This window comes from Melospiza georgiana, chromosome 3 (assembly GCF_028018845.1).
Source record: "Melospiza georgiana isolate bMelGeo1 chromosome 3, bMelGeo1.pri, whole genome shotgun sequence".
In the NCBI taxonomy this organism is placed as follows: Eukaryota; Metazoa; Chordata; class Aves; order Passeriformes; family Passerellidae; genus Melospiza; species Melospiza georgiana.
The window spans coordinates 100,306,654-100,329,429 of record NC_080432.1 but is presented as its reverse complement, the minus strand read 5'-3'; the positions used below and the strand labels follow the sequence as shown (position 1 = coordinate 100,329,429).

General features: G+C 39.2%; 1 protein-coding gene across 1 annotated transcript; it reads right to left on the bottom strand.

The window, feature by feature from the left end:
• Positions 1-2,234: 2,234 nt before the first annotated feature.
• On the bottom strand, positions 2,235-21,166 carry FBXO9 (F-box protein 9). Its single transcript, XM_058021448.1, has 13 exons — positions 20,929-21,166; positions 17,080-17,157; positions 15,933-16,091; positions 15,461-15,518; positions 13,000-13,099; positions 9,805-9,935; positions 8,489-8,603; positions 7,844-7,962; positions 7,480-7,570; positions 6,344-6,439; positions 5,523-5,616; positions 4,679-4,833; positions 2,235-3,647 (listed from the first exon to the last, which is right to left on the bottom strand). Exons 1-13 carry the CDS (start codon positions 20,929-20,931, stop codon positions 3,539-3,541), a joined length of 1,308 nt encoding a protein of 435 aa, XP_057877431.1. The 5' UTR covers positions 20,932-21,166; the 3' UTR covers positions 2,235-3,538.
• Between the last annotated feature and the right edge of the window lie 1,610 nt (positions 21,167-22,776).

Below are 22,776 nucleotides of genomic sequence, written 5' to 3'. Positions count from 1 at the left end.
TGATTTTTTTTCCTATTCATACTCTGAACATGTGTTCCATGGAGCTGCTCTGCACTGTAAAGTTAACATGTCTTTTACTGCCTTGAATGAGAGCTTCACACCAGCACGGTGCACCTTTCAAATGGGCTACACTACCAGAGCTGAAAGCAGTCCTAGCTAAAAGAGAATGACACTTTATATACATCCTCAGAAGGTCCATTTGATAAGAGTCTTGTTTCTCCTCCCAATCCTTTGTTTCAGTCAGTTTTAGATAGGACTTCTGGCTCTTAACAGTTATTTTAAGGACTCAGGAACTAGACTCTGACCAGGCCAGAGGCAAGGCAAAGGTGTTGACTGTTCCTTTTAAGCAAGAAATTATACAAATTATTTCAATAAGCAAACTGCTAGTCTTAGCATAAAGGACAAAGCTTGAATCCAGACTGAACAACAATTAAATGGAAATCTTTGATTTCTCTACAGGTGTTAGTAATACTAAGTAGCATAGGTAACAGTAATTTCTGAAATCCAAATTTCACAAATGTATGGCAGCTTTTATGTTTTTCTCATATTGGACCGTAGAAAAAATGGTGATGCACCTGAGTACTTCAGGCATTTTAAAGCCAACACAAGTTTCCAAGTACCCTGGCACACATTCCAAGGGAATTCTGAATTAAAAAATAAAAACAATGAACAAAACAGATTCTATTGTTCTCTTCCATTAAAGAACCTCATGTAAACACCACATGTTTTTTATATCCTGACCAGCTTGGCTCAGGGCTATCGAGTGACTGAGGAGCTGAACTAGCAGCTGGACAATGTCTACTTGCTGGTTCCTTGCCCAGGGCAATGAATTACAGAGTCTCCTTACACAGGTTTAACTGATGCTAATCTCCAATCAGACTGAGACAAATCAGTTTAACACTTGATCACCTGAGCATCTTCTCTACATGAAACAGTGCACCCTGCTGTCTTTAATTCAATGTATACAAGAGATCTACAGCTCCAAGAATTATGTTTCTGTCACCTTTTGTAGTCTCCCTTTGATTTTTATAAATTAACTTGTCTCAACGCCTTCTGTAAACTCTAGGGAAAAAGGACTCTATAGGTGCACACTTTTTTCTTTTAGTCAAGTTACTAATTCAATTAGTAAAGAACAATTTCACAGCAGTAAACTAGTTATACCAACTAATGTCATTATAATTACAAGGACAATAAAACTAAATTATAAAAACATAGAGCCTCTAGTAATTAGAGCCCTGGACTACTGAAAAACACTATACAGAATGAAGGAAAAGCAACAAGTCACCAATTCTTTGCTGAAGCAGGTGCTATTTTAATAGCTGCACAAGAACAAACAGTAATAGTATCTGCTCATTAACCATTTCAAAATACAAAACTAACTCGACTCTTAAATTCCTTATTGCAAGCATATTCATCACATCTCAGTCTCATAGATAGGAGGTTCAGATAATTTTCTTGGTGAAATTCATAAAATCTTGGTGATATCATGACACCTCAAAATAAGCATTGCTTGAGACTTCTGTTGAATCAACATCTCTATTTGTAGCTAGCTATCTTTTCCTTACGCTCGGACAAATACATGGCCAAAGCAAGGAAAAACAAAAGGTCAGAAGAAGCAACAAAGCCTTGGTATAAAAAGAGCTCTGAGTTAAAAAGCTCCTCTATCACATCCAACTTGCTTACTGGACAAGGCTGTACCTAAACTAATAATCACTATCACCATCTGACTCTTCTGGCAAAACTTTGACATTTTTTAGCAGGCAGAATCAGACCTTTACCTTTCACCCTCAACAAAAAGCGTAGGTAATTAACACATTTTCCTGTTCACAAACTTTGCAATATTTCAGAACCTCAAGCAGATATTTTAAGCAGTTGCTTTTCCTTTGAGTAATGAGAACACAATAGACTCTTTATTAAACATTCTGTTTATGAAGCGCTAAGTGAAACTGCAGTCTAGGGATGCAGACCAAAGCCTTGTAGGCAGAGCCTTACTACAGTAGCTAGAATCATCATCAACTTTTGAGATATACACATCCTTATTGAGAACTCATGTACCTGAAAACTTCTCTGCTTTTCTCAGATAATCTGTAAGTAGTGAAATAAAAAGTCATTAAGAGGTTAATTCTACCTGTCAATCTTGCCTGGCATGTAGTTTATGCATGGTAGCTCATAACTAATCACCATTAACTGTATGACAATAAGAATTTATTGGGAAAATAAGAAAGTGCAAGGGATTGCATGTTCAAAATCATAATTTATTGATGTATTTTTTAATCATGTAGCTCCTTGCAAAGATACAGTTTATAAATTATAGAACAAGTATAGTTCTTTCCACAGCTTCCATATTTTAGTCCTCAAGTCCAGGTCAGTATTTTAAAACAAGACGGTCAAAGGTAAATAATGCAAAATGGCTTAAAAAAAACCTACAGTAAAAAGCTTCAGTTCCTCCAGGATCCAAGATACACACATAATAAGCAGCATTACAATGTCTGCACTACACCCCCAAGCGATAAATGCAGGAGAAGCAGCGTACAGTACCTGTACCAGACCTCAAGGAACACTTCATGATTAGCAGTACACAGCACCTGAACATCTACAGCAGCCTCAAAATTTATTTAGTAAAACAAATGCTCAAAGGGTTTACAGCATGTGTGGCAAGGTTAGATGATGGGTTGTAGCAGGTAACAATCATGTCCAAGTGAGCCCTCCTTACCCGTGTATTCACAGCAGGCCAGTGCACAAGCAGTACACAGCACCATTTCACCCCTGCACTGTGACACTGCCCAAGCAGGGCCATGTACCTGCAAACTCATCCCACAGTACAAGGGAACAATTCACTGCCTGGATCCCTCTCCCCTCCACGCACATCCTGTGGAGAAGGCAGGCTCCACTGAACTTATAGCAAGATCTAATTACACTGATGTCAAACTGACATGACTGCATTGGTGGGAATGTACCTCTGCAGTTAAATTTTATATTTTGTGCTTGCTCGCCATTGACGGTTTTTCCTTAAGGTTGATGTCAACAAAATGCCAGATCTTAAAGGCAAACAAAAAAAGTTTAATTTAAAGAAAACATTTATTTGAAGTTCTTTTAGGTCACAGAGTTTAACAGATGAAAACTTTTTTCCCTTTTCACATTTCAAGTCTTCAGCAGAGACCATACACACTGTCCCATGAACAGTGACTTTTTGCTATTGATTCCTTTTGAACGAATTGGCGTCTAGGCAGATGAAGATTCACATTTTAAGCAAACTGATTTAAAAATATTTAAAAAAAAAAACCCAACACAACAAAACAAAACTTTATCAAATTCTTATCACAGATAAAAGGTGTTTAACACTCATAAGCTTCTCAAAACAAAAATCAAAACAAAATCTCAAAACAAAATACCAGCAATTTAATCAAACAGAACATACTGCCTTCAAGAAATTTCCCAGAATTTTAAAATGCTCCAAATATATACACATTTATAACTTAAGTGCTTATTAGCTACAACCTTTTACTCATGCAAAAGTTGTGAGAGGAGAAGGTGTTTCTTAGAGCGGCTTTTCTGAATATGCAGTAAAACTCTTCACTCGTGCAAAGAACAAAGGGGTGTACATTTTGTCAATGTCGAAAGTAGTAACAGCTGTCTCACCAGTTGATCTGCAAAGAGCATTGTAAAAGTTAAATGAGACACAAGTTGCTGTTTGAGTCCCTATGTTCCATAGTACAGTGAGTGCATCAAACTACAGTTGGGATAAAGTGTCTTTTGTAATGTCTTTTTCTGAAAGCATTTGACTTTTAGCTGAATTACACTATACAGAATCCACTTCTACATTCAAACCTAAGAAACTACTTTCTCTTTCCAGTCTTATTATGAGCTCCAAGACCTGAGCAGTACAGAAACTTCATGCTGAAAAGAATGTCTGCAATATAAACTAGGTATGACAACACTAGCTTTTACAAAAGCAATTTTTCTGTTTATGGAAGTTACCTATACTCTCAACACCCAAGTAGTTTATTTCCTGCATTTTATATTCTCACAGCTCAATAGCTAAGCTATGTTCCAATGGAAAAACTGAATATTAAGAACACTGAAAGACAAGGACTAAATCCACCCTAACTGCCAACATCAAATATCTGGAAAGCCAACTTGCCAGTAATTTGGAGTGTCAGGTACAAGAACAGAGGTCATGGCTTCTGCCTGGCAAATGATCAGAAGGGCTGGTCACATGCCCATATTCTGCACTGCTGAATTATATAGTTAGTAACATTAGAATTCTCATGTGAAAAGTACAAACATCTTTAGTCTGCACATCCACAGTGGAAAAGATATATATCTTAATGAATACATACTTTCCATACCCCCTCACTAACACCACATTAAGTCATTCAACCCTGATTCAGTTCTGAAATCAAACACTCTGCATAAATCCTTTAAAATCTAAAAAACTATAGTTACACTACTTAGGAAACTTCCCATTATAATTAAAACAGGTTACTAAAATCTTGGGATTTCTTTACATGAAAGTTCATTATGTATTTCAAATCAGGACCAGTTACTGTTTTCATTACATTTTGTTAAAGCCACCAAAGTCTCAGACTCTACATTTTCTGTACTTAGTACTGGACAAATTAATGCCACCTTTAATGCTACAGTTCAATATCTTTGCTCTTGTTCTCCATTTACTCACCTGCAAGTGATGTGACAAGAATGATGTATCCACACAAGTTTGTTGAACCTCTGGCGCCCACTGGAGCACAACTGCAGTCCTACATGGAAACTGTGATCGGTTTCTTGAGCAGGAACTCGGCGGAAATACCTGTATTTGTGGTAATCAACTGGTTTCTGTACAGAGAAATAAGAAGTTTCGTGACCTACAAAGAACACATTGTGCAACTATTTATCCTAAGTAACTGTGAGACCAGATTGGTAAATCTCTCATACTTAAAAATAAGTACTACTGTTCCTTCAAAATACATAAATGTGCATGTTAATGATGGAAGAAGTTTTCACAGAAAGCAAAAGAAGCATGCAGGACACCACCCAACTGTGCACAGTCACTGTAACACTTCCTCTTCAAAAGTTTTTCTTGACTAGCACTTTGGTCATCAGAAGAATTTGTAAGTAAGTGGACCAAATAATTCAGAGTTCAACTAACAAATATTGCTTATCTAGTTTTACTAAATGTTGTGGAACATATCTGCACACAGTCAAATCTGTTCTCAGAAAATGACCTGTTCATCCTTCTTTCCCGTTAATGATGCTGACACCTAATAGCACCATAAATGGAAACTAAGGGGGAGAACAACTGTTTCAATTTGAACCAGGTATTTATCTGCCTTAATAAATTATTACAGATCTGGGGACAAATGTAAGTGACATCACCATGCTTATTTATTTATATTTTATTTTTAAACTGTTTAAAAGTTTTTTAAAATTTTTTGGTGTAAGGCAAATCTTTGGGTCCCTTAAAACACTCAGTCTGAGTAAAATCTTGTCAATCTATTTCTCCTCTATTCTATTTTTCTACCTACCTCTTCTTTTTTCTTCATTATTACAGCAAATATTTTGGTTTGATTGTCTGTTTCCTGGGAAAGGCGATAATGGCCAAGCAAGATTGCATCTGTTCTGGAAGGTTAAAAAGGAGGATAATGTCAAGGACATAAAAATATTCTGTGTCGCAAAAGTGTGATCCTCTTATAATACAAGCATCAGCAATGAAACAGAAACTGACTACATAATAATACAAACTATTTCTTATTTCCATTCAGTAAAGCCTAATCAATGATATTAAATGGTGAAAACATTTTGGAAAACTTGCTTCTAATTTTCCCAAACAGGACAGTAAACCTAAGTTAGTTGGTTCTACCTAGCCTACTGCTAAATATTTACAGATTTCTGGTGAACAGCTCAAACCTGTTTTGAAGCTGCAAACGATTTTCTATGTTTTTATGTCCAAACATCAAAAAGCACTAATTGCAACCTATCCCACTGAAATCTTCACTTTCCTTCTGTTAAGGAAGTGTGAGAAGGCAGGCAGTAATGAAATAGTATCTTTAAAAGGATTATTCCATCTACTTGCCTTAAAAATTTCAAATCACCTAATCCACAAAGGAAATCTAATTACAATATCAGGACCCTAAAATGAAAGATATTTTTGCATAAAGATCAAAATTATTTGTAGTTCTTAGGAGAGAATTATAAATATCTATAACACAATATAAATAACATTGTTTTGCTTATAAATAACATTGATTTGCTAAGATAGGATATAGAATCTGAGACAGAAATAAATAGAAATTGCTGGGTAAAAGCAAAATGAAAACTGCAAAGCCAAATACTTTATTGGAATAACCTTGTGTTTTTAGTCCGTAAGCGAGGAACTATAGATTGAGGATCTTCAGGAGTTGTTAGCATCATAACTTGACCATCTGGAAAGAATCTCAAATACCTGCAAAAACATAATTACACAATGTAAACCTAGAAAATATATTCTTTTCCTGTTTTTTTTCCTGTTTGTTTGCTTTTAAAATCACAGGATGTTACCCAGAAGGATTTAGAACTTAATTGGTAATAGCATTTGAAAACACATTTCTTCACACATAACAGAAAATAAAAGAGATCAGAAATCAAAAGAGAGTTATGAATATTAAAAGAGGAAGTTATGAAGAGTTATGAAATTTTGTCACCTCTACCAAAGCAAGGTTGCTAAAACTGACATCTGGCATGAAAACTGACATCAAAACTGGCATCAAAACTGACCTCCAAGTTTCTCCATTCCTATCCACTGAGACCAATGCAACAAAATCTCAATTACGGTATCAGTACAAAATTAGTAATGTCCTATGGACTTTCTCAGGTTCAGGAACCTGATGGATTTTTACAGTACTCAAGTACTGTGCTAATATTTGAGACTACAGCAATAGCCATCAGGTTCAATGGTTTCTATGAACAGTTTCCAGCCTCAGAAGAGACAGCAGAATGAAACAATAAATGCTGGGAGCAGCAAGATGAACACCAGCAAAAAATCAGGCTGAGGAAATAAATGGCAAGGCATTTACAGCAAGATGAGAAAGCTCAGCCTCTTGATTTTTACAACTGATTACACATATGCTAAATGACTGCTCTTGTATAATCACATGTATTCTCTTTGCTGAATTGTGTCATGTGTTGTATCAGACATGTAAAACAAAAGTTGTTTAGGAAAAGAAATCTGCAGGTAAGTATTAACTGTTATAAACTTTCATCATGTGACATGGTTTAAGTGAGCATGAAACATGTCTCTAAGCTCATTTCTAATTATCATAGAATTCTATTATTAGATCTATTATTAGATTCTATTTCTAAAACCTATTCTCAAAAAACATTGCTTTACACACTGCAGGAGCCCCATTCAGTTTTACAGAATGATTATTGTCTGTGATAGCCAGGGGTGGATTTAAAGAACTTAAGAGAGAAACATTTCACTCACTCATTGTACTACAGCTCTACCTGTAATATTCCACTTGGTGCCATGCTCTGTAGAAACCATCAAGAGACTGCTCTCCTTGACGTATGTATTTTGTCTTGCTGACGTATACACCTACAGAAAAGGAAGATATACAAACAGAAACTAAGAACATAAAGTATTTATGATGAAAAAGCCAATAATCTAAAACTTTTGAGTATGGTTTTGTTACTTAAATACATGGAAGTTTTTATTTTCATCCCTTGCACCTTTCCCTTCTATTTGCAGATACTCTACAAATTGAAATGCACAAACAAATTGAGACTAGGTCTAACAACATCACAAACATCAAACCCACCTGACTGTTTCTGTCACACAGTCACAACTATTTCCAAAAGTACAGCTTACCATCAAATCGAACGCGAGGCCTTTCCAAAAACATGTCCCTCCAAGATGCATATGGAACAAGTTTATTGCAGCTCCTGCCCCATATTTTCAAACAGACTTGATGCCAGATTTCAGGATCTCTAGTGAAAACAAGAAAAAAGCAAACCCCATAACTTCCCTACAAACTCTGTTTAGCTTTTATATATCAAATAACACTTTTTTACTTAGTTTGGATGCAGATAAAAGAAACTTTCTTGAACAAAAATAGCTCATAATTTAAAACCCTTGACTAATTTACTTCATCCTGAAGTGTTTGAAAGCCTTTTCCTCTTCCCAGTGAAACTGAGGAACAGAATGACAGAATGTCATTTTCATCCAAGTACAGAACCACAACATTGCAGCAGCCCTGCACATCTCTGTGTGGCTATATGAGCATGACAACAATATTCTACAAACCTTAAACACCAATTTACAAACAAAGTAGAACAAGTAATACTTTCTGCTAGATTTTTATTACAGTCAAGTAATCTATCTCACATTTAGTAGTGTATTGAGAAACTGATTAGCACTGTGAGGAGCTTAACATGAGAATGTTTGTGGGAAGGAAAAGCAGGATATACTAGTGCAAAAAGAGAAGCTTCATTCTAGATAAATTATCTACAATACCTGGCACAAATGTAAAATCCTCGGCAAACAAGAGATAATTGCTCCAATGATCTCAGATCCAAGTCACTTGAAACCACCCATCGGAAAATGTACATTAGTACTTCCATAGGCAACGCTAAAGACAGAAAAGAAATCCTTTTTAGATGCAACCTGTAAATCAACAGGTTATTCATAATTCCAGGTCTGGCTTTTGACTTTCCATTAAAAAAATCTACTTTTCACATTGTAGCCCAATGCCAGAGAACAAAAAGAAATTAACTTAAAAGGTCACTATAGATAACATGTGATGTCCATAAAGGATCCTTTTGATCCTTTTTAGCCTACTAACTTCTAAAGCTGATGTGATTTATTAAAAGTTTTCTTCCTGCTATAAAAAAGTCAGTAACAAAGATACTATAACACAGGACTGGCAGGAAAGTACAATATAAATCTAGAAAGACCAACACTGCTGTTGGTCTTGTGGTCCTGTCCAAGGACACATGTCCTGATATAATTTTAGAGTAATGCCTGCAACATCTTGTCTTTACTGGTAAAAGAAGAAAATACATTTTCCCAAGTGCACAATGCACCAGTTAAAATAAAATAATGTTGAAACCCTGTTTTCTTTATGTTTTGATTGCTTCACTTACTTTATTTTCTTTCCTTGACCAGATAAAAGGAGATCAGGCCAAGATTTCAAAGTGCAACTGATAATTTAGGATGCAGAACCAAGCCATCTGTTTTTAAGAGAGATCATAGCTCATATACACTCTCTACAATTTAGATCTCATAAAGAAGTCTCAGGATAACTGTCCCAGAACTGAAGCACCGAAAGTCATTAACCTTCAAAAGACTTTGTTATTTAGTCTTTCTGACCCTGAAAACATACTTGTTGCAAAAATCTCATATAGAATCAAAAGAAATCAAGAAATGTAAAGATGCATAGTCTACAAAACAATTGTTTCTTACTCAAACTTAAAAATTGTAGTAATAACTGTATTTTCAAACCAAACCAAAAGAACTGGAAAGAAAACTGGAATACGCTTACTTCAGCAAGTCCATTTCTAGAAGCTGCAACTTTTAAGTATGCCTCTGATCTACTCAGAAATATTACTTGGAAAAAGCTTGTGTGATAAAGACAAGATCTTGTACAAGAACAACATTGTTTACCTAGCTGATAATTTTTCTCCTTTGTATCTAGCTGCAGAAGTAAATAAAGAGATAATGTATGCACTTCTTCAAAGGTGACTCTTGAATGAAGGAGAGAAATGTTTTGATAAAGTGAAACATAATATAAATTCTGCCTCTCAACTCTTACAGAGTACCTTAACTCTTACCTGAGATGTGGGTCTGGTTGACATAAACTTCAGGCTGACAAAGTTTGACTGAAGATTCCTGAAGAGTTAACTGCTGCTGGAAATCCGTCAGGAGATCTGCCATTTTGTCATCCTCTTTGCTATCCTCAACACTAGAAAAGGGGCAATGCCAACACTGTAACATTGGATAAAACATACCAACAGATGTCCTCATCTTAGCATCAATCCACTGCCATACTCCCATTCATTAGAGTTGTTTCCTGTACATTTTTAAAGCAATCACATTTCATCATACAATAAAACAACTACTGAAATATGATTAAGGTCATTAAGACATTGCTGGAATGGCTCTGAGAGTAACAACTGGGGCTTTTTCATTAAATTCCCATTCCAGTTTTTTATTTTGTATTTCAGTTTTTTTATTGAAGTTACTGAAGAATTTCTTGACTTCATGAAAAGAAAAATCTCATCTTTCTTTTACTTTGTCTAAGATATGGCATATGCGGGAGATAAAGTGTTGTTAATGAAAGTTGCATTTTGTAATCCTTCTCAAGATGTAAGATATTGGAAACAATTAAGGATTATTTTTCATGTTTGTTTTATTCACTGAAGAGTGATCCTTGGTGGGTATATTCAACAGTAATGAAGGAAAACTACTTTTGTACCTATTCTGTAAATAGGCAGAAATAATAAATTTCAGGAGCCAGAACAAGATTGCAGAACAGAAACAACAAGCTTGCTACTCATCAGTAAATTTGAAGGATTACTAAGTGATAGAAGAACATTACCACATTAATAAAAGAAATCTAAATTTAACTTGTATATCATAATATGATCTTTTAATAGCTGCCTGCTTGCTTGCCCCAAATACCCACAAACGACACAAAACTCCCTGAGCACATCACAAACCATGTTTCTTTCCCTGACTTGGTATACAGCTGGTTAAGAAATCTTAGTTACTTTTTAATACCATTCAATTCTACTCTAAACAAGCTACTAGAATGAGTTGAAAATATAAGCAAGCAACTGGTAGACCTAGCAATGGGTTTTGAAGTATCATAGAGAAGATTATTATGTTTGGACCTGTCCTAAGACTACAGGAGGAAGTTGCACTGAATATACCTTCCTTTATTTTGATGAGTATGATGGTCAGTCCCAGTACCTACAGGCCACACTGTAAACTGGTTTTTCAAATCTAATTGTGGAATTTGATTATCTCATCAAGACTCTGTGAAACACCTACAACACTAATTCAGAAAGCACAAACTAAAATCTCTCCCAAGAAATACATCTCTGCAAATACTGCTTTTAAACAGTAAAGTAACAGTTAAGACTATGGGTTGTTTTTCCCTCACTGCCACAAAGTGCTCAGAACAGTACAGCAACACTTAAAAAAACCAAATAAAAATCCACAGAATTGTAGAATAATTTTGGTTGGAAAAGACGTCTGAGATCATCAAGCCCAACCATTCACCCGGCACTAAACCATGTCCCTAACTGCCACATGTCACATCTTTTAAATACCTCCAGGCATGATGACTCAACCTCTTCTCTGGGTACCCTGCTCAAGTACAGCTTGACAACCCTTTCTGGGAAGACTTTTTCCCAATATTCACTCCAAAGCACACCCTGAGGCCATTTCTTCTTGTCCTGTCGCTTGTTATTTGGGAGAAGAGACCAACCTCTACGTCAATACAAATTCCTTTCAGGTGGTTGTGGAAAACAGTAAGGTCTCCCCTGAGCCTCCTCCTCTCCAGGCTAAACACCCCCAGCTCCCTCAGCTGCTCCTCACAGCCCTCGTGCTCCAGACCCTGCCCCAGCTCCCCTGCCCCTCCCTGGACTCACTCCAGCCCCTGAGTGTCTCTCTCACAGTGAGGGGCCCAGAGCTGGACCCAGCACTGGAGGTGAGGCCCCAGCAGTGCCGAGTGCAGGGGGACAATCCCTGCCCTGCTCCTGCTGGCCGCACTACTGCTGGTACAGGCCAGGATGTCACTGCCCTTCCTGGGCACCTGGGCACACACTGGCTCATGTTCAGCCAATGTCCTATCAAGCAGGACCCCACAGTCCTTTTCCAACTGGCAGCTTTCCAGCCACTCTGTCCCCAGCCTGTAGCTCTGCATGGGGTTGTTGTGACCCAAGCACAGGATCCAGTACTTGGCCTTGCTGAAATTCACACAACTGGTCTTGACTCATTGATCCAGAATATCCAGATCTCTCTACAGAGCTTTCCCACCCTCCAGAAGGACCACTCCTGCACAACTTCAGCCCAGAGTCTTAATGGAGTAGAGAAAATGATGCTAAAGTAAGAAAATAATTGTATAAAAACCAAGGTTTTTACATGACTATAGCACATGATTCAGTAGTTTTCCTAGTGCACAAATGCACAGCAAAGATTTCATGCCAGCAACACATTCAGATATGAAACTAATGGATGGAAATAAAGCACTTAGCCCATCCTGCACTCTTTTATATTAAGTCAACAGCTGCATTGGAGCTGTACGTCCTGGGGCAACAAGACTGAGCTAGTAATACCACAGTGACACAGCTGTGCTTTCCTTTTTCATTCTCCATGTTAAAACTCTGGATTTTTTGATGCAGCTATCAGGAGCACCAATAGCTGCTATGAGCAAGCAAGAATTTGGGAAGCTGTTTCATAAACTTGCCTATGTTAGGCTGCAGGGGCTGGAACAGAAGTTGTGGCCCTCCTTAAACATGAGTTTTGGACTCAAGTTAGGGCAGCCTTAAGTCACAACACAAAGACTAGACTACATAGTTTGCAGTCTCTGAGCTTCTAAATACATTGCCCTACTGAAAATGCTCCTGTTTGGCTGTGTTGGCACAAGAACTGATCATTCCTTTGCTTAATTAAGATGCTTATTTTATTAGTATGAAGCTTTAACTAATTCGTCTTTTTGCCATCCACAACTTTGTATGTCATCCTAAATCTGAAAATCAAAAATCAAAATAGTGACTGATGCTTTTTTTTATTAAGTAACAGCATAAGTCTTTGTAATCCTTCCCCCTGAAATTAGCTAGCTCCAAACAAGCCTGTTACTGTCTTCAGAAAATACAGTCTACTCAAGTGAGAGTGGGTAAGTCTTCCAGATACTAAGAGACTTAAACCTGCTTATTACAGCAGAATATTGATATCCTTCAGAAAAAAAATGTCATGTTTCAGTACTCCTACGCACTTAATTAGTAAAATTTCATACTCACCACCTCTTTCCAACTCCATCAGCATCTGGGGACCGTGTATAGGTGATCTTAAATTCTATATCAGGTACAAGCTGCATGGCTAGACGATAAAACTTGATGGCTGAAAATAAAGGTTTGATGTTCAAATATATCCCATGTCCATACTAGCTTATCAAAGCAAAGACTATTTTCAGAGAGACAGTACTTTTCACCTAAAAGTACTAAAAAGGTGGAAAATGCCCTTGCCTAGGAAAGCTTGTTTAGTCTAAACTGCTAGGTTTAAATTCAATATAGAAGAGAGGAACACTGAAGACCTGTTTTCAAAACTAAAAACCTCATGCACTTTTTCAGAATAAAGAGTTAGCTCAGCTTTTACAGATTTACCTTCATTACCACAAATTCAACTATGGAGTAGAAAATTTTACACTAGAACATTCCAAACTCCTGATGTTGTTTGGTGCCCGGCACTTGCAAAGATTTCCCAGAGAAAGAGGTTCAGGAACATCACTGTGGCAACAAACTGTTATTTAAACTGCAGAATGTCTTCCTCCTGAGTCAGCTCTGTGAATCCTTCTTAATTTAAATTAATTTGATGCATGCACATTCAATCTATTTTAATACCAGTAGTAAAATCATGTATGCATGTATATGTTTCTTTGTATTCTGACATAATGATACCAAGATCAGAGGGCAATTCTTCAGCTTGGACTCTTAAAACCAAAACTCAAATAGAACATCAGTGAGCATGGAGCTCAGAATTTGTCTGATGAGTCTGAGAAACTTGAGTTTGGGACTAGTAAATGTTCCTATTTCCTTGAGTTCATGTCGGGGCCAGTGACTGACAAATCGTATCCTCTGGCAGTTGAGGATTGGAAATACCAGGAGCCAGCTAAACAGAGATCAGTCTCAACTTTAGCATTTAATCTTGCAGACAAGGCCTCTACTGTACTTAAGCAAGAACAAGCTGCAGCACATAACTGTCTCACAAACATCAGGTATCAGCAGATTTCAGAAGCAGGCTTGGATTCTGGTGACCTGGGCCAGGTCAGCAAATAAAATCCTGGTCTGAAAACAGATGTCTCAACATGTGCTCAGTAATATATCTGTGTCTGGCATAAGACCATGCCCCTAAGGTCTCATGGATCATATAGATCTAAACTAAAAACTTCATGTACTTTTTCAGAATAAGGAGTTAGACCATAGGGATCTATGTGTAGAAATAGTTCAGTTTAGTTTATCTACCTTTCAAGTCAAATTCAATTGAGAAGGATGAATCCATATTCACGCAATCCAGATGTCTGAAAGACTTTTGTGACTGGAACTGTTAGATATTAGTATTTCTTTCCTGCTTTTTAGTTTTAGATTTTTAGTTCTGACATATTTTTTACTGTGCATTTAATCCTTTACCAAACACCCACCAGATCTTAGCCTAAAGTAATTGTGCCCTGTAAAAAAATGTAACAAACTAGAAACTGAGACAACTGATTTTATTAACTACAGAGGACTCATATTTCTCTCAGCTAATATGAGATATGAAACAACAACCAGAAATCCCTTGAAAATGAAGGAAAATTCCCATGATGGAGTGAAAATTTTGTATTCAGCACGTGGCTGAGTTCAGGAGCTTCCAGAATTCTCTCAGATCTCTGTATCTTGAATTATTTTGCACCTGCACTTTAAACACAGTGGCCAAGCCCTCTGGTGGATGAGCAGGATGGCACATACATTCTGCTTTGCTTTCTTTCATGTGAGAAAGAAACAGAAAATTGGCATCTCCACTAATGACCTACAGAACTTGGAAGTTAGAACAGTTTTCTTACTCTCTAGACTCTGAAAACTAAATATAAGAAAAAAACCTTTGAATTTCCATTTTTACTAGTGCTCATAGCAAGAGTGCAGGTAAGCAAGCTAAGTACCTTAAATATTTTATGACAAACCTCAAAGACTACCAGATTTGAATGTTCACTGCAGGAATTCCTGAAAAAGCTATTTTAGCATGCTGTGTTAATAAAAAAAACCAAAAAAACCCCCAAAAACTCCCAAACCCAAAGAGACCTCTCCAAAAAAAGAAAAAAAAAAACACCAAAAAACTCCCAAAACCAAACAACAAAGCGTTAAAGCAGTAAATTTGTCCACAGTAGAATGATGAGAACTGTGAGTACAGGAAATAGTTTAGTGCCTTAATTAATTATTATGCTAATTTCAAGTTGCAGAAGTCACATAAAGAGGCATTCTAAGATACTGTTATATTGCCTGAAAGTTAGAAATTCCTTCCTTGATGTAATTTTTACTTTACCTCAACCTTAGAACTGATATAATGGTTCCTTCTATAGCATGTCTGTTTGCTTATCTGAATGATGGAGCTCTCAAACCACTGTTAGTCCATAGTTTAGGTTCACTGGCACCATGAAGACTTGCCCATAAATCTACAGGTGGTAAATTTCTCTACAATAAGGGTGTTCATTGTAGACTTTCATATTACCTTCATAAAGGGCCCCATTTCGTTCTTCTTCCACTGCCTTCAGGAAAAGCTCTTTTGCCTGCACAATAAATTACACAGAGCAGTTCTTTACTCCTTATAAACAGGAGTCACTTGACTTAGAATTATTTTTGATCTTACCTACTGTACCTATGACAGAGATACCAAAATAAGACATTCCCATATGCTACAAGACATAAGATGACTGAAATTCCCAGTTAACAAACTAACTGTATTCCTGCTGCTCGCCCCTTTTACACACAGTCTTTCAGAAAGCAGACTGTGAAGGTGACACCAAGGCAAACATAAAGACCAGAAAAATCACTGCAGGATTATGTAGACATTAGTATGGAGACAACGAGACAATAACCTCTGTTGTTTCTCCAGATTTAATTCAGCATCAGCTTTTAGAAAAGTTATAGTGGAACAGTAACACAGACAAGTAAAACCTCAATATTATGCAATTTTTCTGTACCTTTTCCTCTTTTGCTATCTCCTGTTTTCCCCTGGCATCGACAGACTTTAGTCCAGGTTCTCTTGATGATGCTCTGCATGGCAGAGGTTCCAACCCACTAGAACTCACACCTGGGGCAAGCTCAAACATCCACTGAGCTCTGAACATCTGGAGCTCTGCCTAAAAAACACGATTAATTCTACATAGTATCACATATTCAGAAAATACATCTTCTGAGGAGAAATTATAAAGTACAAACACAAAAAAGAATTTCAAAACTATGTTTTCCAAGTCTTGATGGCTTCAGTGAATTTAGGGACAGAGTGTTAGCAGTTGTTTTATGGTAAATTAAAACAAAAAAGTGCACAAGTACTTTTTCAGTCTCATTCAATAACTAAAGTGCTTTTTTCTGGACTGTTCACCTCAGAAGAAAAACTGATGTTTCAAGAAGTGCTTGTTAGTACTATGGTTATGACCTAAGATTCCACAGAAAATGATCTTTCCAGACATGATCATGTTTGTTCTTGTTCATGTAGAATTATCATAAGCAATAAATCAATTAGCTCTTAATATTAAAATTTAGAAAATCCAGGTTTTTGTACACAAGCATTCCAAGTTATCTAACATTCAAGACGGTGATTTATATAATATACAAGTAAGACCTTACTTCTTTCTCTTTTAAAAAGTATGGACTATGCTCTGTGAAATAATACAAGTTGCAATTCCTGTCATGCCTTTTTTTGGAGCATCTTTGAAGTTACACTTTACAGGTCTCTTGCAATCATCACAACTTCTGGGGAGCACCTACACAGAAATCTAGTCTCGTAGGAGAACACACTTTTCTACTACACTGCTTTTATCAGCTTTCTGGTCCAGTAGAAAGTGACAAGTTAAACTGGAATTTGATCACAGAAACTGCTGTCCAAGTTCTACAGCTCTTCAAAGAAATTCCAGATCTGTCACAAGCTTTCTTTTCATCTACAGAGATAGCTGAAGACTGAATCTGACACTTGGAACACAATGCAAAATTTATCTCACTTTTGGAGGGGCAGGAAGACTAAGCATTTGTCAGATCAACAAATGTGTGGTAAATAAATGAAGATAAGTGATGCAGTTTAACTCACAGCAGTACTATGTTTGTAAAATCCCACTAGCATGAGGGACATACCTGAAGATTTGCTTCACCAGATCTTTCACTGTCATCAGTTCTTACCAAATCAGCGTGACAATCTTCTTCAGCTTCTGCCTAGTAAAGAGCAGTCAAATGTCATTACAGGGTCTGCACAGTCCCCACAGCACATTCACAAGAAAAACTGATATGGACACACATTAAAAAAAAATTAAGCATGCTTCCCTTTTGATGATAAAAATTAATTTTAAAACTAATGAGATCAGTTGTACTTCCATATTAATGAAGTTCATATTTAATGAAGATGGGTTTTGCATTCTAATCCAATACAGATTAGTTGTGAATCACTTGAAGGCTTCCATGCTGCAATACACCAGCATACCTGACTAAATACACTGTGTCTGTGTCAAAGCACAGAGCAAAAGCTTCAGTATTAAACAATAATGTCCTTTGTCCAACAAATTAAAATTTAATCACTATCTTCTCACTGTAAAGATAACCAGTAGTTTTGATTTGTTTAATATTTGCAAGAGCACAAAAGTGCTTTGAATCAACAATAGATACTTCACATATGCATGTGAAACTAAACAAGAAATGTACTGGAAAATAAAATAAAAAGCTATCATGAGAGCTTGACAGTTGGTTTTATTTACAGTACAGCTGTGAGACAGGTTAAACAAATAAAACCTGAAACAAGACCTTTGCCTAAACCTAACATGGCTCTACATAGGAGGTTAAACTAGCTAGTTTAAGAAGAAAACTTAAAATATGAAAATTAATTATTATAGCGAAATATACTGAGATTTATGGAGTCTATACTAAAAGAAAGGAAAACAAATTCTAAGCATTAGTGAGAAGCCACTAAAATGACAGCAACAGCAAGATGCCAGTAACGGGGAAAAACCACCCCAAAATCTCAGCTAAGACATTTGTTTAAGGTTCTTCCTGCAGCTGAAGCAAACCAGTTTTTCTACCATTCTGCACTGAAATTCACATCTATAGCTCTGCAAGTAGATAATGCAAAGTGAGATTACAAGCAGGCAAACCTAACATTAAGATTAGCACAACTACTTAAGAAAGTTTTATTTCCCACTCCTTCCTATTGTACTCGGTACTCAGAGACTTGAAGTGACATTCTGTCAGTAAGATTCTACCAAGCTCTCAAAAAGAAATCTCTACCTCCTGCACAGTAAAAGTGCAGAAATCAAAGCATTCTTGTACTCAGAAAATTTATACCATTTTTAGAGCACTTGGAAGTTCTGATCAAACTACAGAATATTACCAAATGTGATGGGAATGCAACCTTTAATCTCTCTGTCTTGGTGACAAGCACCTCCCCAGAGTTAGCACATATCTTCAGATTGCCCAACAACCATAACCTTACTGGTTTGTCATTTCTAAAAGTGCTTTCACTGAGGTTTCAGATAATTTATCATTTACAATTGACAGACATGGTTGGTTGGCTGAAGATAAACAGATATTCAATCCACTTCTGCATTCTCATTTTTAATTTCCGTACATTTTTAATTTCCCAGTAGAGGAAACAGGTGAGCCAGAACACTATCAAACAGTAGTGGCATTAAATCTCAGCAAGGAGCAAATAACTTGGAATTTAATGGGCTTTGATTCCAGAATTTAATTGCAGGCAGTTAATGCCCTATGAGTTGTGACAGTCCTACCACATTATTAGCATCCAGGAATATTTTGTTGGCCAAGCAGAGGCAGCCTAGGAATGAGCTAGCTCTGAAATGGGTGTCTGTAAGTGCATTATTATGGCAGTGGGCTGACAGAATTAAGGCCTAATTCTGTCTGTGCAGAGTGCAAGTCTTCTGGTTTGCAGCTGAATTATGTCCAGGCAGCTCTCCAGTTTGGGCAGATAAGCCTGGTTTTATCTGCAAAATGCAGAAATTACCAATTTCTGAACTAAATCAGCACTATCTTCTGGTGCATAAAACCACGCCCATTAAAACCTTTAACTCCTGAAGTCTGTAAACAAACTGATTTAAGCTTTGAAACTACTCAGGTTAGGAAGCTGGATGAAATTTACCTCATTAAAAAACTTTACATTTCACTAATCTGCTCAACTCTTGATTTTCAACACCTCCTCTCCATTCAGCTGCCCTACTTCTTCATTTCTGAGTCACAATCAGACATGGTAGTGGACCAACTGTACCTAAAATCTCATTTGATGCTCTTTGAAACTTAAATATGCTCTCAACTCAAACCAAAAATACTATGAAGACCTGGCCTACAGTCTAAAAATTGTCAAAAACCATCATGAAATTGATTACAACCAAAGTGCTGTCATTACCTTCCCTATATTGTAGGCATGTGTGACCACTTATATCAAAGGTCTGTCTTTTGGCAGTAGTAGCAGCCTAAGTGGCCAGCCCTCTGAACTTACTGGTAAAGCAATGAATTCATTGCTACTGCATAGGAATGAGCTGGAGAACTGATGTCTATTAACAACCTTCCACTATTTATCTGACCTGCTGAAACCCTATGATTTTGCTGGGACAAGTGAATAAACACAGGTACTGTGAAGCAAGGACCTTCACCAGCAGACAGCTCATGAGATCACACCTAAAGCACTTCACAACGTGTACAAATTGGCTCATTGCCCCTACTCTGAGAATACTTGTGTTGTGCTTACAGTTTCTAAAATCCACAAGAACACTGTGCTCTAACTGCTACTTAGGGGATATACCTGGATAGTTCATCGTTGTGCTTGCTGGCCTTTCCTCTGACACAAGTCAGCTGTCACATGAAACAGTGACTTCATCCTGATTGAAAGGAAGGCATCATACTGTGTACTGGCTGACTGGCTTGATTAATTTTCCATGGGGAAAGTAGTAGTCTATCAAGCCACCAAAAGGTAACATGTCAAAAGTAAACATCTGATTTAGGTGGCAACTCATAAAAAATGAAGTCAGCTGAGTAGATTCAATTCTGATTTGCTTGCAAAGCTTTAGAAACCATTTGCCAAATGCAGAACTAGTTTATTTGCACAGTTCAGTTTTGTCTTGCAATCAGTAATTGCATGCTGATTTCCTCATACATTAACCGCCCACTAAACTGTGTGTAACGCCAGGACCTTTAATAGTTCTGATCTCTGTTTCAGCAAAATAAAACCAAGATCAGAAACAGTTCGAAGCTGAGCGTCACCAGTTGAACACGGCTGTGTTATGTGTGAACCATACAGAACTCAGGGAGGAGCAAGCACGGCAAAGCAAAACAGTGACTGCCAGCTAACATTCCTCTTGGTTTTATAAAAAAATCAGAAAGTCACCCTCTCTTTCTGTAAATGTGGTAGAAACAACACTGTGTTCAAAAACAAGAGTTTCTATAACCGTGGTGAGACATTTTAACAGCTCCTGTGTGATATAAACGGTTTAACTTTGAATGATCGAGTTCTCATCATGGATACTTGAATCCATATTGAGACGCAGTCAATAAAGCAATGCCGAACCAAAGAGTATTTCTGATATGTTAAATGACAAACTCAGCTCGAGTCCCTGGCCCACAGAGTCCTTTAAATTACCGACTGATTTTATGCCACCACATTTTTGATGGAAGAAAGGGAAAGGAAGGGCACGCTCCCCGTAATGACACAGGGATTTTGTTCACGCGTTCCTACGGAGGGCTAGATCGCTCCAGAACCAAGCAGCCCCACTCATCAAAACCCCCTGCGGGAGGCGGCCGTGGCAAGCCGCGCTGGGGCGGGATCACGGCACGTTTCCCACAAGCATCGCCCGGTGCCCGGGGGCGGGCAGGGCAGGCTGCCAGCAATTCGGCCAGGGAGCCGCTCCCACGCACGCCCCCCTCGTCCCGCTCCCGCCCGACCGTCCGTGCCCGACAGCCGAGCCCCCGCCGCCCGGGCCCGCTCACCATGCTGCCGACGCGCGGGCGGCGCTGTCCCGTCCCGGGGGCTCTGCTCCCCCGCTTGGTCCGTGTGTCCTCCCTGCCCGCGAGGGGCACTTAGCAGAGTTCTCGGTCGGAGAAGCGCACCACGCAGCGGGAGTCCCTGCGGGCCCTGCGGACGGCAGCCATCTTCCCGGCGAGCAGGGCCGGCGGCGGGAGCGGCGGGACACGGCCCGGGCGAACCCGCCAGGTCAGAGCGCCGCCTCCCGCGCGGGCCGCTACGACGCGCGACCGCACGGACTCCCCGTCCCAGAGCGCACCGCGGCCCGTGCCGCCTCTGCCGCCCGCGCTGGCGCGGTGCAAGGCCTGCTGGGGAGCGTAGTCCGCGGCGCACACTAGGGGAAGGGCGGCAGAGCAAAGGCTGCCGGGAACTGTAGTGAGTGGGAATCCCGGCAGGCGCGATCCCAGGAGAGGGAGCCGAGGTGAAGCGGCGATGTCCGGGAGCCGCGATTTCTGCTGCGACTGCCGTCAGGCCGGGAGCTTGGCACAGGCAAATTGCCGACCAGGTAACGGGACAGCGCTCGGTGCCGCACTGTGGAGATAACAGCGGTGCCGAGGCCATTGAATCTCGTGGCCGTGGTAATTTGCCCGTCCAGTTCAGTGAGCACAGTTATCACCTGCTGTCAGGACACGCCTTGTCAGGTTTTCTAAAACTGAAATTTGGACGAAACCTATTTGTCTAAAAGCGTATCACAGTCTTTTTGTTCTAGAAGAAAACCACGTGTATGGATCTGTGAACCTTTGTGCATGTCTACTGCCCTGAGCGTTTTCAGGAGGAGGATGAGGAGGCGTGTGTCTTCTCTGGAGGGGCAGGTGAGCGCTCAGGCTTGGGCAGCGGGCCCGGGAAATGGGGCTGCAAGGGCTCTGGGAGCCGGCATCGGCACTGGCTTTCCGATCCAGGTGACCGTAGCGCTGCTCTGTGGAGAGGAGACAGTGAGAGGCAAGGGGGCTGTGACAAGGCCGGGCGGCGATCCCTGGCCGGGCAGCCGGGGCTGGTGCGGAGCGGGGCGCTGGGTGCCGCTGTGGGCTGTGCGAGCAGTGGGGGTGACGCGGCATGGCCACCTGAGGATTGGAGATGGGGTGCTCGTGGCTACGACTGGTTATCAATAGTGCTGCAGCTCGTTTGGAGTCAAGGCTGATTTTCTCCTACTGGGTGTGCCTCTGCTTAGATACTAAATGTTACATTTTAGTAAAAAATCCTTCAGTGTGAGGGCGGTGAGGCGCTGGCGCAGGTTGCCCTGAGAAGCTGTGGATCCCCCATCCCCGGCAGTGTTCAAGGCCAGTTTGGGTGAGGGTCTGAGCAACCTGGTGTAGGCAAAGGTGTCCCTGCCCATGGCAGGGAGGTTGAAACTAGATGATATTTAAGGTCACTTCAAATCCAAATAATTCTCTTAGTCTATTGGGAATGGAAAAGCCTTGCCTGTAACAACAGAAAAACGGCATCCTGTGGCTGTCGCAGGGCTGAGTGCTAATACGTGATTGTGCACGTGGGCTGTAATATGGGTGGCTTAAGCAGAAATCTCATGTAAGTGAACACTGCTCCTCCTGGCTTCACTGAGAATCATGCCTGTCTGTTGAAGGGAATTTGAGTCTTTATGATATATTCCTGTAAATATAAAGATTAGCCTCTGACTAGGTGGGGTGCGGGAGGCACCCAGGACTTTGTTTTTCCCCACACCTGTTTTAGCACTGAATGACATGTCCTACACTGTACTCCTGAATTACAGCACTAGCTCATCCTGTCTTTCCAAACCCCGGGAATTAACTCTATATGCTTTACTTTTAAAACCTAAGGGATGAAGTGTAAAAAGAAGC

Excerpts from the sequence above, each read along its gene's own strand:
- FBXO9 (XM_058021448.1), bottom strand. Across the intron at positions 9,936-12,999 it reads GATGGAGTTGGAAAGAGGTG|TGTTGAGGATAGCAAAGAGG; the intron begins GTGAGTATGAAA and ends CCCCTTTTCTAG. Across the intron at positions 6,440-7,479 it reads CACCAAGTGGAATATTACAG|GTATTTGAGATTCTTTCCAG; the intron begins GTAGAGCTGTAG and ends ATGTTTTTGCAG.